Here is a 15,314-nt window from a genome sequence, read left to right as displayed (position 1 = left end):
TAACGTTGTATTTTGTGCAGAACCATCTTTTTAATTATGCTTCATTCTGAGTATAGGTGCGAGCTTTATGGAGACATGGAGTCAGCCGTTACCCACCGAGACCTTCTGACTGATTATCCCATTGAGAAAGATATTACATTTAACGAGGTTCACTACCAGGAGAGCTGTAAGGGCGCTTTAGGGATATTAACAAATAGCCTAAAGAGGGCGTCTTCTGCCCAAAGCAGATAGGGTACCGAGCCAAGAAGTTCTTACATTTACGCATTTGGCAGACGCTTTTATCCAAAGTGACTTACATTGCATTGTATACATTGTTTTTGACTATGTGCAACCCCCTGGGATGGAACCCATGACCTTGGTGTTGCTAGCGCCATGCTCTAACCACTGAGCCACAGGAAAGCTGTTATCGTTCTTATATGGCCTGGAGCCAGTGATTAATAAAGGCCTATATTTAAAATTATATGATCATTTTCCTAATCATTTAAATAAAAGTAGTCTAAATAAATTAAGGCAGACATGGGATATCTTGATATAAAATAATGTTGTAATAATTGTATAGAGAGATATATACAGCATCTAAATTGTATTAAATTTTAAGTGCTTGTCCTGCAGATGATGACTGCGTAAATTTGTCATTGCATTTATCATTCTATAATTACCAGGAATCAGATGATGGATTTGCGCTAAAAGATGAATCAAAGTTTAATTAGACGATTTGAATTGAATTGATTTCAGTAGCCGTTTGTAATTAACTATGGTCTTTTAACCATTATGTTTGACACTGACAAAGTTATTAAATTCCAATGTTTTTAATATATAAAAATAGGCTTATATGGAATATCATACCACTCTATAATTAATTTTTTTTCTAAAATTTACCAATTTTCTAAAAATTAGACGTTTAAAAATATCCGGAAGAATGTAATGGACCTTCATCGGCTTTTTGTTTTTCGTTTTTTTTTTGTCCGTGAGGTGAAATATGGACGTGTTGCATAAATCATTTAAGCACTTGTTACTAAGACAGATCATTGTTAAGACTTTACAGAAAAAAAATATTCGTTGTCATATATATATATATTTTTTTTCTTTTTAGCAGAACATTTTGTCTTTTCTGCTGCCTATTTCCTTTAAATATTGTTGGGAAATATTAATTTGATACAAATTAAAGAGACAAAAACGGCTTATTGATGTTAGTACCTGCACACACTGCATATACCTCTAGTTTGTTTTTACACAACCAAAGGTATTGGTACAAGGTTGGTAACTCTTTTAGTTTAAACGATAGGTATACTGCAAACCATTGACTATACTTGTTTGTCTTTTTTTTTGTCAGAGATCATGTAGGCTACGTGTCCTTTATAAAATATTTTTATTAGCAACACCTCAAAGCAAAGTTGTCGAAAGCTGAGAATGGCACTTACGTTAATTTTCCTCAAAAATGATTGAAGATCTATGGCTTCTGGGTCACTTTAACTTCGACTTGTTTAGCGCTTTATGTTATTAAGTACCCATAGCAACACCTTAAAGTTTTGGATAGATCCCAGATACATGTGATGGATCTCTACTCAATGTATGACAGCTTGGTTTCATGATAAATGTCTTTTCTATTGTATGGAGAGTGCAAAATGTGTTTGTGATATTAACTGTGTGCAGATGTGAGGGTGTGCCTAAAACAAACCAGGGGCTTTTACAGTCCTGCAAGGGTATATGGTTTACGTTTCATCATATAGGCCTTTTCCAAAATCTTATAATGTGTTACATAAGTGTCGCTTAAGATGTTCCAGATGGGAGACATTTAGCCATTGTCAACAATCCCATGCAGTAAACTACAGTGTAATTTACAACAAACAACTGTAGGACTACTTAATTTTTACGGCAAGTTTCCTAAAGCATCGTTTTCTATAGGGCCTACCTGCACTAGATTTTCCGACCTATGTGAATTCACTCAAAATATTAAAATATAGATAAAACTATATTTTGCCCCTAAATTACACAGGCCTAGGCCAAAGTAGCATGACTCTGCAATAGTTTTAGACTTCATAAACGAAGAATAAATGCAAAGGACATTTAAAGAAGCGTTTTAAAAAAGGACCTCGTTCTCCTCATAATGCTCTTCTGTTAACCTAAACGATTCTGTTAACTATTTAGGCTATAAATAAACTAAAATAATTTGAAAAACCATTGACACAGCTGTTGTGGTGCACTTTGAAGAACAGCTAATGTGTGGCCTGTTTATTAATAAATTATTAGGCCTACTGTGGGTAATACTTTAAAAGCATGTGTCACTTATTATAGCCTATACCTTGTCATTGTTTTGTAATGGTAAGATATACATATTAATAACAGATCATTAAAACCCATGGAATAGAAATAAGGCATAATTCATGTCATATTCTTATACAGGCACAAAAACATTTTTATGTCAATCACATTAAAGAATAGGATAATGCAGTTTAATTGATTCATATGGCACGATAGTCTAGCCTATGTTTTAAAGAGTTTTTAATGATTAATTAATCAATTTTATAAAAATGATTAATGCGTGGTGAATGTATGTTCATGCAGTCACACTTAATAAAAGGATATGATTTTTCATTTCGTGGTCCTAACTTTTTAATTGTTATAAGCTAACTGTGCAACATTAAAGTAGAAAGTATAAATCTGTTAATTTCAAAGACATTATTAATTTTTAATTAAAACGTTATTGAATGAACATGAAATGATAAAATAAAATATAATAGTGTTTGAAATTATAATGAACATATTTTGTCAACATTTTCAGCAATCCGTTCTTCGGCAGACAGGCTTGCCTTTCATCCTGCACTTTTTCAGCGCTTACTTCACCTTCTCGAATGTATTTCGTGTCTCATAATGATGACGCAGACATACGTCATTTTTCATCGCCATATTGTTGTTCAGTTGCAGTTTTGTAATATTCTGCTGGATACGTAACAAGTAAAACCATTATAATAAAAACACCAGGCACGCAAAAATGTCGATTTTGCGTTTTCGCTGTGTTCCAGCTACAGCGTTTATAAACAGGGGATTGTTTTTGGAGTCGACTGTATTAGGTAAGCCAAACAAATCAACTTGACCGCTAAACAATTATGTCATCTCCATCTATACTTTTTTTGTCACTAAAAATGTAAGGTTATTTGTTGATACTGATTAAATAGCCTACTGATTCACAGCCGGTACACCTCTATTACATGTCTATTGTAGCGTGTCAAAGAACAGCAGGATATGGATCTGGTGGTGGAGTGGACAAAGATAAGCAACTAAAGAAAGCGAAAACACCCCAAGGACGCTTTGACATGGACGAAACCGAGAAGAAATCTAAAGACCTCCTTGAAAGTAGGAACACGCTAAATCTTTGTTGTAGCCTACCGCTTTATAATTATAGCATATTTTACATCAAATAGAAAATGTATCTATAATGTAGCATATCCACGTTAAGGAGTTGATTATCTGTTTTTTACAAAAAGCTACAATGTTTCGGCTCTAAAGTCAATATAAATTATGTTTATTTTCTCTTCAAACAGGATTTACAGATGATGTGAATCCGGAAACACAGGAGAAAGGTGGGCCCAGAGGCCCAGAACCCACAAGATATGGTGACTGGGAAAGGAAGGGACGTTGTATTGATTTTTAGGTCACTCTGTTAAAATAAATCCAGAGTTCTTCATTAAAACGTTAACATGATCATGATGCATCTTTGTTTTGTATAGGCTATACAAAAGACAAACTCAAGAACAGAAATTATACATCACCCCAATTTTATGGGCCTATTCTGTATTGTGGTACTATGCAAACAATTTTGTTTAGTCTGCATTGAAAAGTATAATTCAAACTTTATTTTTACTATTGGAAATAATATAATGTTGAAAAGTGCTTACAAAGCCTTTTTGGTTTTATATTTATAAATAAATAATTGTGTCATTTCAAGCATTTAGTTTATTAACTGGTTACTTTTATATTTGTTTATTTAATATATTAATGTACACTTGTGAAAATGTTATATCGATACAAGTTTATGTTGTGATTAAGAGTTTGTCCTTGACATGTGAATTAGTAGTTTTTTAACCTTTATTTATAGAAACACCTTGAAGAATTACAGTGTTACATCTGACAGATTACACACAGTAGATTAAATGCATTGTCTACACAGGGTGCAACAGTCAAATTGAAAGAGATCGCATGATCTGCACTTAAAATCATTTATTATAACTACTGAATGTCATTTTGGCTGAAATATAGCAGATCAAAAATAATTGTGTGGGGAGGTGGCAATTTCTAAAATTGTTAAGGCTACTGTTGTGTACAGGAAATACTGTAGTATTTAGAAATATATTTGCATATGCATTCCATAGAGAAACTGGAAAATACATGTATAACCATAATGTCACTCTTTCTATGTCTATGTCTGTTTGGTGTTCTCAACATAAGTCAAACCAGCCATACAATTAAAAAAAAAAAGTTTTTGACACCAGAAACTGGTCTGGTTACCATACATTGTACATAGTTTAATGTTTTTTTTAAGTATTATTAAATGTCAATTCACACAACTAATACACAAACAACAGTAAAATATATGTACTATTTTTGTAGTTAATATATATTTGAGAGAAAACTAAACATAAAAAGAAATAAAACAGAAATTAGGAACTAAAAAGGCAGGGGTAATGAAGTGTGGATGTATAGAATTTCAAGGCTTTTCAAGTCATTAATATGACGCCATAATCTGCTCTCTGACACACTGAGCGAAACTCACACATACGTCAGCAATGACGCCAACGTGACATTGGGATCAAAACGTGTACATTAAATATGATCCAGCAAATGAGAAATTCGACTTTTTAAAGAACGTAAAATAAAATAATCCTTACAACAGCGAATGGTTTGATTAAACCTTCACCGCACTCTATACGTGTGTATATTAAATACGTTTAATTCATGCAGCTTCATCGTACTTTCTAGTCTCCGTTTCCGCTTCCGGTAACTTCCTCCAATCGGCCATATTCCGCCGCTCTGTTTCAACAAGCCGCCGCACCGCCACCGTAAACCCGTCATAGTTTCATTTCTCGGGGGATGGTCTTCCGTTTATCACGCTCCAACTGATCAGACTGAATCGGGGAACGGCAGGTGATTTTATTCGGAAACGGTGAAGGAAAACGGGCCGAAATGACGACGCGATCGGAGAGGGAAAAGGCTCAGAAACTGAACGAGCAGCATCAGGCCATTCTGTCCAAAATGCTGAGAGAGGATGACAACAAATACTGCGCTGATTGCGAAGCGAAAGGTGAGATGACCGGCCTCGAAATCAACTCGCTTATAAACTTACGCGATGTTTTGATCTATGTCAGTGGTGTTTTAATGTGGAGTGTCTCTAATGTGGCTGTTCCCATGGCTTATTGATATGAGAGGAAACCCATAACGTTAGCTGTCAAAACCTAGCAAGCTGCTTCATGTTTGGACATCAGTGACAGGTTTTAAAGGTTCGAATGAAACGATCATTTAAATAGCGATGAGCACAGTCGTTGTTTAGGTAAGAAACTGGCTGGGTTTTAAGACACAGCACATCGCTATTCAGCTTTATGTCCTTGACCAAAAGCTTTACTTATGCATGAATGGAAAAGCAGTCTGGAGTTGAATGATCAGCAGGTCTGATGTTCATTTAGTCAGATGTGATGATGTCAGAGTTGAGGTACATAGGAGGAATTAATGTGTATGTGTAACGTTACCTCCCTGTTTTGTTGAATTGAAACAAGTATGACAACTTTGATGATGTAAATGAGAAAACGCTTTTGTGTGACATTATCACTTTGTTCCACATATCTAACTATATGAGAGGGCTTAACCTGTATATGTATAATACCTCCCAAGTCCTATTGCATTGAAACAAGTATGAAATCTTTAATGAGATAATGAGTGCTATTGTGAAACAGGTTTCAATTCACGTATCTGTTTTACCTTCATTTTGTTTTATGTCAGTGTTTAATTCCCAATCCATCATCACCAAAATATGAAAAAAAATGTTTACATGGATATATAGCTGTAACTGAGCTCAAATTAAGCCGTTAAATGTGTTCTGCAGTAATCTTTAGATCGTACAGATAGGTTATGGTTTTTTGCATTTAGTTTTCTTGTCACATCATCCTTGTGCAGAGAAAGCTTAAGTTGCAAATGCAGATATATGTAAATGCCTGGTGCTGGTAGAGGACGTTGTGCTTTTTATTGTTAAAATCATTCTGAGAATAATGTTTAAGAAGACAAAAATTAGGTTTTTGTTACAAAAGATGACAAGAGGCAGCAAACAGGTTGCATTCCTGTAACTACAGCATCATGTGGTTGTTGAAACATGTAGCTTACCATTGACATACAAGGTTTACAGCTGTGTTTGTGACTTAGCTTGAATTATGAAAAACAAAATAATGCATTTTCATTTCCTCACAGTTGCTTCAAAGCTTCCTCTTTATTTACATGCTCAGTTTTCAATAGTAAGGAGTGCTGGTGATATTCCTATCCTAAGTAAGCTATGATCCTACCAATAATCCACATGCAGGTGCATAGCCATTAGAAAGCATCATATGGAAATCTTTTACAGTTTTTGCTGTTAATGATGTGTTGCTTTTTTCTTCTGTCTTACCATTAAAGTCCAGGGTTTCCAAATCACACATACTCCATGCTGAAGTCTTGTTATCTTTTGAAGAAGAAGGCTTCTACTGTTGTTTTGCAGTTGTAGTAGTGATGTACCAGGCTAGCACCTTCTCAAGCGTCCCTCTCAGCTTTCTTAAACAGACCAGCTTCTTCCACTCTGAGCTCTCCGGTTTCTTGACTGCAGCCACACCTCACTGCTCATATTGCCTGACCTCTGCCACTCTCTCTCTCTCTGTCTCTCTTACAAAATTTCAGTAAAGATGTGCTGGAGTTTTGTCTTCAGAATCAATCCGTATTTTGATTGATAACCATCAGAGTGTTTTCAGGTTAACATGAAACCTTCTGTACCAAGATTCAATTAATTGTCACTTTTTAAATTGTTTCTTTTATTACTTCAGGCAATTGATGTGGGGTGTATACACTCTAAATTAAAGTAACTTTTCTTCAGAGCTGATGTCACTTAGACTGCACATGCAACTGATTAACATTAAATCCAATAGCCAAATATCTTTTTAAGCCAACATAATGTTAACACAATCTTCTTAACTTTTACAAAGTGGCTAATTCGCATGAATTTGTATATTTTAAAATTGACATGTTTTAGAACAATCTGCTTTCTCTGTATTAGATTAAAGCACTAGCTGGAAGCGGTTTATTTTGTGTCATTCATACACAATAACTCTTTTTTTTTTTTAAACTGTTGGATGGATGCAATGCACTATGTGTTAAACACATAACATATCTCTTCTCTTTGTGTTATAACTGTTTTGAACTTGGGGAGCAAAGATCCCCGCGACATCAGAAGGATCATCATCAGGACGCATCATTATGCATTCGGGATGCTCGTGAGTGGAGCGGGAGGGGTGTTTGGAGGGGTAGGCTGAACTAAAGCCAACAAAACACAGACATCAGTTTCACAGTTCATGTCCGGCATCTTTTAGCGCTGGGACGGCTCCATGTATCAGTTTCAAAAGATCTCCATATCCAGCGTTTCCACCATTTATATAACATTCATCACCCAAATGCAGTGAACAAACAAACACTTGAACTTCGAGAACGTATGCTCTCCTGCACACAAGTGAAAGTGACGTCTGCGCATGCTCCTTCTCCTGCTCTCCTTCCTTGCTGCTGCGTGGGCGTGCCGCGTGCTTTTCCGGGAGAATTGTCCAATAAGGGACTAAGAAAAATTGTTACGAAACAGTTTTATATGTTCGAAAAAAACTTTCCGAAACCTGTACGATCGCTGGAGGAGTGTATCGAGCACAGAAATACTATGCAATACGCCCAACTCGTTTTTTGACAAGTTGACCATGTTAAGCAGGAGAAGACAGCACGTTGAACATTACAAAGAAGTCCGAATGCATGACACACCGCTGCAGCACCCCTTTAAGTAAAAGAAAGTGGTAGATTTTAATGTACTAAAAGAAAGTGGTAGATTTTAATGTACTCAAGGATTAAAAGGTTAAAAACAACATTTATTTATGAAATGTAGTGGAGTAAAAAGTAATCCTAGGATGTGCTTTATAATGTAGGGAAGTATTTTTTGTCCAAAGTAAAAACACTCTTGATAAAGTACAGATATTTTAAAATGTACTTGAAAGTAAAAATGCTTAAGTACTATCCACCTCTGGCAATAAAAGATAAAAATATGCAATTCTACGTTGATCAAGAAAAACAGTGCTAGTATCGGATCAGGATCGGTATCGGCCGATACTCAGAATTCAGGTATCGGAATCAGATCGGCAAAGGAAAAAGTGGTATCTGTGCATCCCTAATGATTTATATAGTACAGATTCATACAAAATCACTACCTTAAAGGGATAGTTCACCCAAAAATGAAAATTCTGTTACCATTTAGTTACCCACTGATTGTTCCAAACCTGTATACATTTCTTTGTTCTGCTTAACACATAGGTAGATATTTGGAAGAATGTCAGTAACCGAGCAGATCTTGTCCCCCATTTACTGCCATAGTAGGGAAAATAAATACTATATGGGAGTCAATGGAGGATGAGATCTGCTCGGTTACTGACATTCTTCCAAATATCTTCCTTTGTGTTTAGCAGAACAAAGAAATAAGTGAACTATCACTTAAGTTAAATTCCTGTGAGCTCAGGTTGTTTTAAGCATAGTTTTACGGTACTCTTGTAAGCAACGCAGCTTTGCCAGAACCATGCCAATAGTAATACATGAATTTAAGGCTGGTTATGGGTAATGTAGTAAAAGTTAAAGCAATACAAGCAAATGCAGACATAGTGGATTGTCAACACATGAATTTCCAGTCAGAAAGTCTCTTCAATTATGAGTGCCAGTCAGGTCCATCTCCATTCTGGTACGGAACATCTACTTTATCATCCAATCAAACTTCCACTAAAAAATGAAGTCCGGCCCCTTTCATTCTCACTGAATATCCAGTTTTGATAATGAATTGTGGCACATTGTGAAACTAAATGGGTTGCACATGGCATTTCATGTTGACTTTGAATTCGACTCTGATAAAGTACACAGTCACTGTCTTTTCAGCTTTTTGACTTTCCTGTAGAAACAGCACACAGAGAAGATATAGATGGCGAGAATGTGGCACTGCAGGAACTGCTGGCTTTAGCCGATGCTTATTAGATGTGACAGAATAGAGATCGGTCAGACATGGCTGAGCACAGTGTGTCTAGAGGTTTTCATTTGCTTTGTTTACTGCTGTTCTCTCACTGCCTGATGTTACTATGCTAAGCTGTCACAAACACGCAGGACACTACTAAATGTGGATGTCGATTACTATGGATGTGTGTGTATGACATCCAGTTTAACACGCAAGGCAAGGTTTCTCATATCAAATGCCTGTTGTGTGGTGATAAGAACCGGCTCTGATGTTAAGATAACTTTTTAAGTTTTCTCATGCATTAGTTTTCCACTATTATAAACTTGACTGTCACGAAATGTAAATACTAGGGGTGTCCCCGACTAAGAATTTACATAGTCGAATCAGAATTGTCACGTCTTGCCTATAGTCGACTGATAGTCGAATCAGATGTGTGTGTGTGTGCGCGCGCACCCGCCCATGCATGTGTGGATGACACCAGGTTGTTAAGAGACATTGATACACCAAAAAACAATCAAACATTAATTTACAGAATTTGTTTAGAACAGAATATACCTTTATAATAAATAAATGAAATAAGCCAGAATCAAGTCACAATGTGCAAAATAAATGTGTTTAGGCAAAATGTCTGAAATGCAGGGGAACATAATTTTGAAAACACAAGCCACAAATACTAAAATAAATTTTCCTTAAACATCACGTAACAATGCTGTGCCATACAATACTAGACCAGATCTCGCCTCAAAACTATTTTTAAAACTACTCGATAATAATGAATTATTTTTTTACATATGGGAATATGAACTACCAATAAAGTTACTTTATTTACTGCATGTAAAGGAGGAATGCAATAAAGCATCTTACCATTTAAACAATCAAAAAGTCCCTTTCACCTTTTTTCTTGCGCACTCTTTCTCCATCCCCCTGACACACACGCTTGCTTTCAGTTCCAAAAGTCTGTGCCGTGCTTGCTATATATGTTGATTTTGGTTATTTTTTATTTTTTATCATGCAGCTCAAAGTTCAGTATAAGTAACGGACTACATGCATTTAAAGAGAAGGTGTTAATTCATATTTAAATGCCCAAACATTCAGTAAGTGACAAATGTTTGGAAACGTCTACACATTCATTTGCGAGTCATCTGCGAGTGCGTGCGGAACGTGCTGCTTCTCTATACCGGTCTCACAGCACAGAAGACGCGGATAGACGCGATCCTGTGCTGAGTCATAGCCAGACCTCGCGCTCATATGCGCTGGGGGTTTCGGTACCCAACCCTAAAAATGTCCCATTTCTTTACATCATAAATAGCGCAGTGCATGCCCGTCTGCTACGCCACTACCCATATAACCAAAATGACATGATCCCCATTGCATAACACCTCTGCGAAGATTCGACTGTGAGATTGGTAGTCGAATCAGGCTCCTCCGATCGAAGCATCGAATCGTCGACGATTCGGGGTCACCCCTAGTAAATACCAATACAATAAAGAACATATGCTTACATGACACAATTAAAAAAATGAGTTTTGATGCTGTTTCAGTAACCCCACATACTTGAGCTAAATATTGAGTCATATTGGGCATTCGTACAGAACCGTTGTCTCTGAATTGAGAGGTCATTTTGAAAATAAATACCTTCTATTTTATTGCCTGTGGCTGCATTGTTCGAGAAGACAAAACCTTGCTTCCTTCCGTTAAAGCAGATGTAAGGCCATGAACACACGTGATGTCTTTTTTGACAAGATAAAGTTGACAAGAGCGCTTTTATAGTAAAAAGAAAAGCTGGCAGCGTTTGTGCATTAAGGCAGCTCAGCACACAGGATTCATATAGGGAGAGTAACAGAAGTCTATTTGAATTATAAACAGAGACCGTCTTTGCAAAAACCAACCACATATTTTAAAACTACAGTACTAATTTCTCCCTAGAAATGCCATCGAAAGTTATGAAAGGTGAAAAATAAACTTTAATTCATATAAAAATATGTTCAAAGCAGCGCTTCGGCCGCCATTTTATTTTTTAGAGAAGGATCCTGCTCGACCAATCACCTTCCTCGCATGTTATTATGGAAACGGCAGGTCTCGCTACTCGCTTGTCATTGGTCAGCTGTCAAAAAAGATGCTTGACGAAGGGGGTTTTCTTCAGAAAAGTTGAACTTTTTTCAACTTAAAAAGGCGCTCCGAGCTGCAGAGAAAGACGCTGGCGGTGGCGTTTAAAAAAGTGCTTGTGACTTTTTTGGAAAACACGGTTTACTCCATAAGATTATAATGTAAAACAAACGCTGGCAGCTTCAAAAAACAAGTCAAGTGTGAACACGGCCTAAGACATGCAGTTTCTGCCAATCTCATAGTAATCTTGAGTACCTATAGAGTAGTATTGCATACTTCGTATCTTCGAAGAGTCTTTAGTTTGATCAGATACAGATACAGCTGTATGATTATTTCCGAAAACAGTCGACCTCCTGAATACATGTAGGGGAAGCGGAACTAAAGCACGAGTACACAATACATCATCGCATTATCCCTGCATAACTGTTGATTTACTATAAGTTTGTTTACCTCGTGCAAGTACGCATTGATTGCCAACAAAACACAGACTTCACTTACTGCGTGCGGTTCATGACCGGCATCTTTAAGCGCTGGGACCACTCCATGTATCAGTTTCAAACGGTCTGCAAATCCAGCGTTATATCCACCGATTCTATAACTTTCCTCACCGAAATGCAGTGAACAAACAAACACAGCTGAACGCAGCACTGCTCTTTCTCTCGCTGATGTGTGGGCGATTTTCTGGGAGAATTGTCCAATAAGGGACTAAGAAAAGTTGTTACATAAGGGAATTTCATGTACGAAAAAACTTTCCGAAACCTATACAAATGCTGGGGGAGTGTATCAAGCACATAAATATTATGTCATACATCCAACTCGTTTTTTGACAAGTGCAAGGGCAAGAAAGGAGGATAGTGAGAGTGACGGGTAATATATGTGTCACATAGGCCTGGTTTCACAGACAGGGCTTGGCTTAAACCTGTACTAGGCCTTAGTTAAATTAGGATATTTAAGTAGCTTTAAAAAAAATGCATAAGTAAAAACTTTGCTTGTGTTAAAGCCACAATATGGAATATTTGGACCGCTAGATGGCGTACTTTCAAAACAAAAACAAAAGGCGAAGCTAAATGATGTTATGTAGGAGAGTGGAATTATGGGACATGTCGTTTTCACCATCCAGAGGCGTATGGAGATCGCCCATCATGTTCACGGATGAGGTAATGAATTAATTTTATTTTATGTCATCGTAATGAATTAGCTTGCAAGAAACGTGGAATGTAATGCTATGTTAGCACGCGACTGATATTGGACTTTGTCAATTGATTTGGTAGCGTAATGCTACACAGTTTTACCTGTTTAAAACAGTCATACAGTCGTCGTTTAAAAAGTAAATTGGAACGAACCCACAGTATTTACAAGTAACGTTTTTGGCTACATATTTTTGTGCGACATATACTGTATTTCATAGGCAGGGCTCTAGACTAACTTTTTGCACTGGCTGCACTGGTGCGCCTAACTTTTTTTCTTAGGTGCACCAGCACAAAAGTTAGGTGCACCCAAATTTTCGACCGCATCGCATTTAACACCGCAGTTTTACCTGTTCACTTTTTTTTAAATCGCTGTCCATATAGGCAAAATTGACTTGTAAATGATTAACTAACAATCTGGTCAACATAAAGTTCTTTATTTGAAGCACAATTCTACAAGAAAGGTAACTTACTGAAAAAGTGTTGGTGCTTAAAGTGCTTCATTGAACTTAAATTTAAACTTAAAACATCTCAAGATAAATGGACCAGGGCTTGACATAACCTGGGAGGTTGATGGCTCCGTGTCAGAGCATTGCTTATGATTTTTGGACGGATCAGGTTAACTTAACATTATTCACGAAAAAGTTGTCAATCGTTCTTTTCATCTTCTCTCATCGGCCGCGGCTACATCACTCTGTTTAACTGACGGGCCTATAGGCTCCTCACGTCTCTGTCTGACTGCAGCACATGCATTTTCACACGTATGCATTTTCACACGTACACACCAGAGGTTGCGCTAGACTTTTTTATTGTCCGTCATTTTAACTGACATGCTCGTAAAAAATCCGTCATAATCTATTATTACCCGTCACTATGGTGCAAGGTGGCTTTACGTGGTAATTAGTATGTTCGTGACATCATCACGTTGTACTTGCGTCTCGGAACTTGTTGTATTTTAATACAACTGAATGCCCAATAAAGCCGTTATTGTTCATATTCATCTATATATTTAATGTTTATGTTCATATGTGATTCGATCTGTGAAAACCCAACACATGGTGCAAATTTATATATTACAGTTTTTGATACCATATTCAAGCCCTTTCCAAATCAGATTTTTATTTTGCTCATACCTTGTGTATGTAACAAATGTTATGGCTGAGGTCGGCTGAAGCGCTATGATTTTCAGGAACGGAATTTGGAGGAAAACGGGTTCAAAGTTAAGTGATGAAAATAAAAGCACAACAGTCCAGTATCACAAGTAAAAGTCACTTTACAGTGGTAAAAGACTTACTCGAATAACAATTTAATACAAAAATATTTCCCAGTGTTGAAGTCTATAAAAATACTGTACAAAACCGTTTGAATAAAACGAAAGTAAGGAAAATGGTGCAGGGCACACTTAAAGAACGAGAGCTCTGCCATTATCACTACACAAGGAAACTCGCAAACATTACGGACAACAACTAATAAGCAGTGAAGCAAGTTTTACGTTGGTTATCATGTGCATAGTGTCTGGACTTTTGATCATCCCTTGTATGTTTTGCGATCGGATAACTCTCGGTGCTGCAGACGTGGAGCTCTGTCATCTCACGAAAACATTGTATGAAAAAACTTTGCATGCCGTAGTTTACACAGGACTGGCGGGAAATGTGCATTGATACTCCTTCATTCTTCATGTTATGTGGTTTACTTTGATAGGTGTCCCAGCGCGACATCCGACGGGTTTTCCCAGATCGCATCACATATGTCTAGTCGGTAACAATGACGGGTGAAAACACGCACGTCCCTTCGCGAGCATATCACGCTCTAATGAAGGGAAACGGGGAGTTACAAATTGCCCTCATTGTAATCCGTTAAAATGACAGACGGACGGCCTTCCGGTTTTTACTTCACTGGTAAAAAAAAGAGAATTTTTGGTTATGCCTCTGGTACACACACGTACAGGAAAATCTGGACCACGGCCAATCAGAGGGGGGTCTGCCCTTCACTATCTCTGATTGGTTTAGACCACGATATGGGCCTAATGTGTGTCTGCTGTTGAATCACAGGGAGACTTTCAGAGTTGCGGAGACTTTTTTTCTCCCTCGAACGGCTGGTCGCACCAGTGCGACCTCAGATTTTTTTAGTCGCACCATTGAGAAATAAGGTCGCATGTGCGAAATGGATGTGCCAAATTGGTCGCACTCTAGAGTAGGGCTGGGCGATATGGCAAAAAAGTAAACTCGATAGTTTTTTTCTATATTGATCGATAACAATATTTATTTCGATATACATTTAATTAAAAAATTGTATTTAAAATAATATATTTTAAATACAGTTTATTAACAAATGTTAACCTTTAACCAGTTAAAATTAAATTAAATTAATGCACTGTTGCAACACAGAGGATATTAGGCCATAAACAACATGTACCAGTTCATTCAATCTCATTTTGACTCAATTGATTCGTTAAGTAAAGCTAGTGTTCATTCAGTACATTTAACCAATGAAAGGGCTCCGTTACTGTGTTCATTCGAACGCTATTGGCTCAGCACCTGCGCACATACATAACGCTGCAATAATGTCTTGCTTGAGTAGTGGGATTCATTCAGTGCATTCAGTAGGGCTGTCACGATTATGAAATTTGAGTGACGATTAATTGTCTAATAAATCATTGCGATTATGGCGATTAATTGTCTGTTTTAGGGCTTTGGCGATTATGCCGATTAATTGTCTGTTTTTGAGCTTTGACATTTAATTCTCATACATTTTTGATTCAGCGATTG

The 15,314-nt window shown here is 37.0% G+C and overlaps 2 protein-coding genes across 3 annotated transcripts in view; both read left to right on the top strand.

Moving 5' to 3' along the window:
* Positions 1-2,891: 2,891 nt before the first annotated feature.
* On the top strand, positions 2,892-3,945 carry sdhaf4 (succinate dehydrogenase complex assembly factor 4). Its single transcript, XM_057342623.1, has 3 exons — positions 2,892-3,071; positions 3,223-3,354; positions 3,543-3,945. Exons 1-3 carry the CDS (start codon positions 2,993-2,995, stop codon positions 3,650-3,652), a joined length of 321 nt encoding a protein of 106 aa, XP_057198606.1. The 5' UTR covers positions 2,892-2,992; the 3' UTR covers positions 3,653-3,945.
* A 1,051-nt stretch (positions 3,946-4,996) lies between these two features.
* Positions 4,997-15,314, top strand: part of smap1 (small ArfGAP 1) — a 100,783-nt gene continuing 90,465 nt past the window's right edge. The window contains exon 1 of one of the 2 annotated variants that reach the window (XM_057342618.1): positions 4,997-5,299. In XM_057342618.1, coding sequence (XP_057198601.1) covers positions 5,182-5,299 — 118 coding nt within the window. In that variant the 5' untranslated portion in view covers positions 4,997-5,181. The remainder of the gene's footprint in view (positions 5,300-15,314) is intronic. The other variant, XM_057342619.1, reaches the window with a different exon arrangement.

Source organism: Triplophysa rosa, linkage group LG9 (assembly GCF_024868665.1).
Source record: "Triplophysa rosa linkage group LG9, Trosa_1v2, whole genome shotgun sequence".
NCBI lineage: Eukaryota > Metazoa > Chordata > Actinopteri > Cypriniformes > Nemacheilidae > Triplophysa > Triplophysa rosa.
This window is presented reverse-complemented; position numbering and strand designations above follow the sequence as displayed.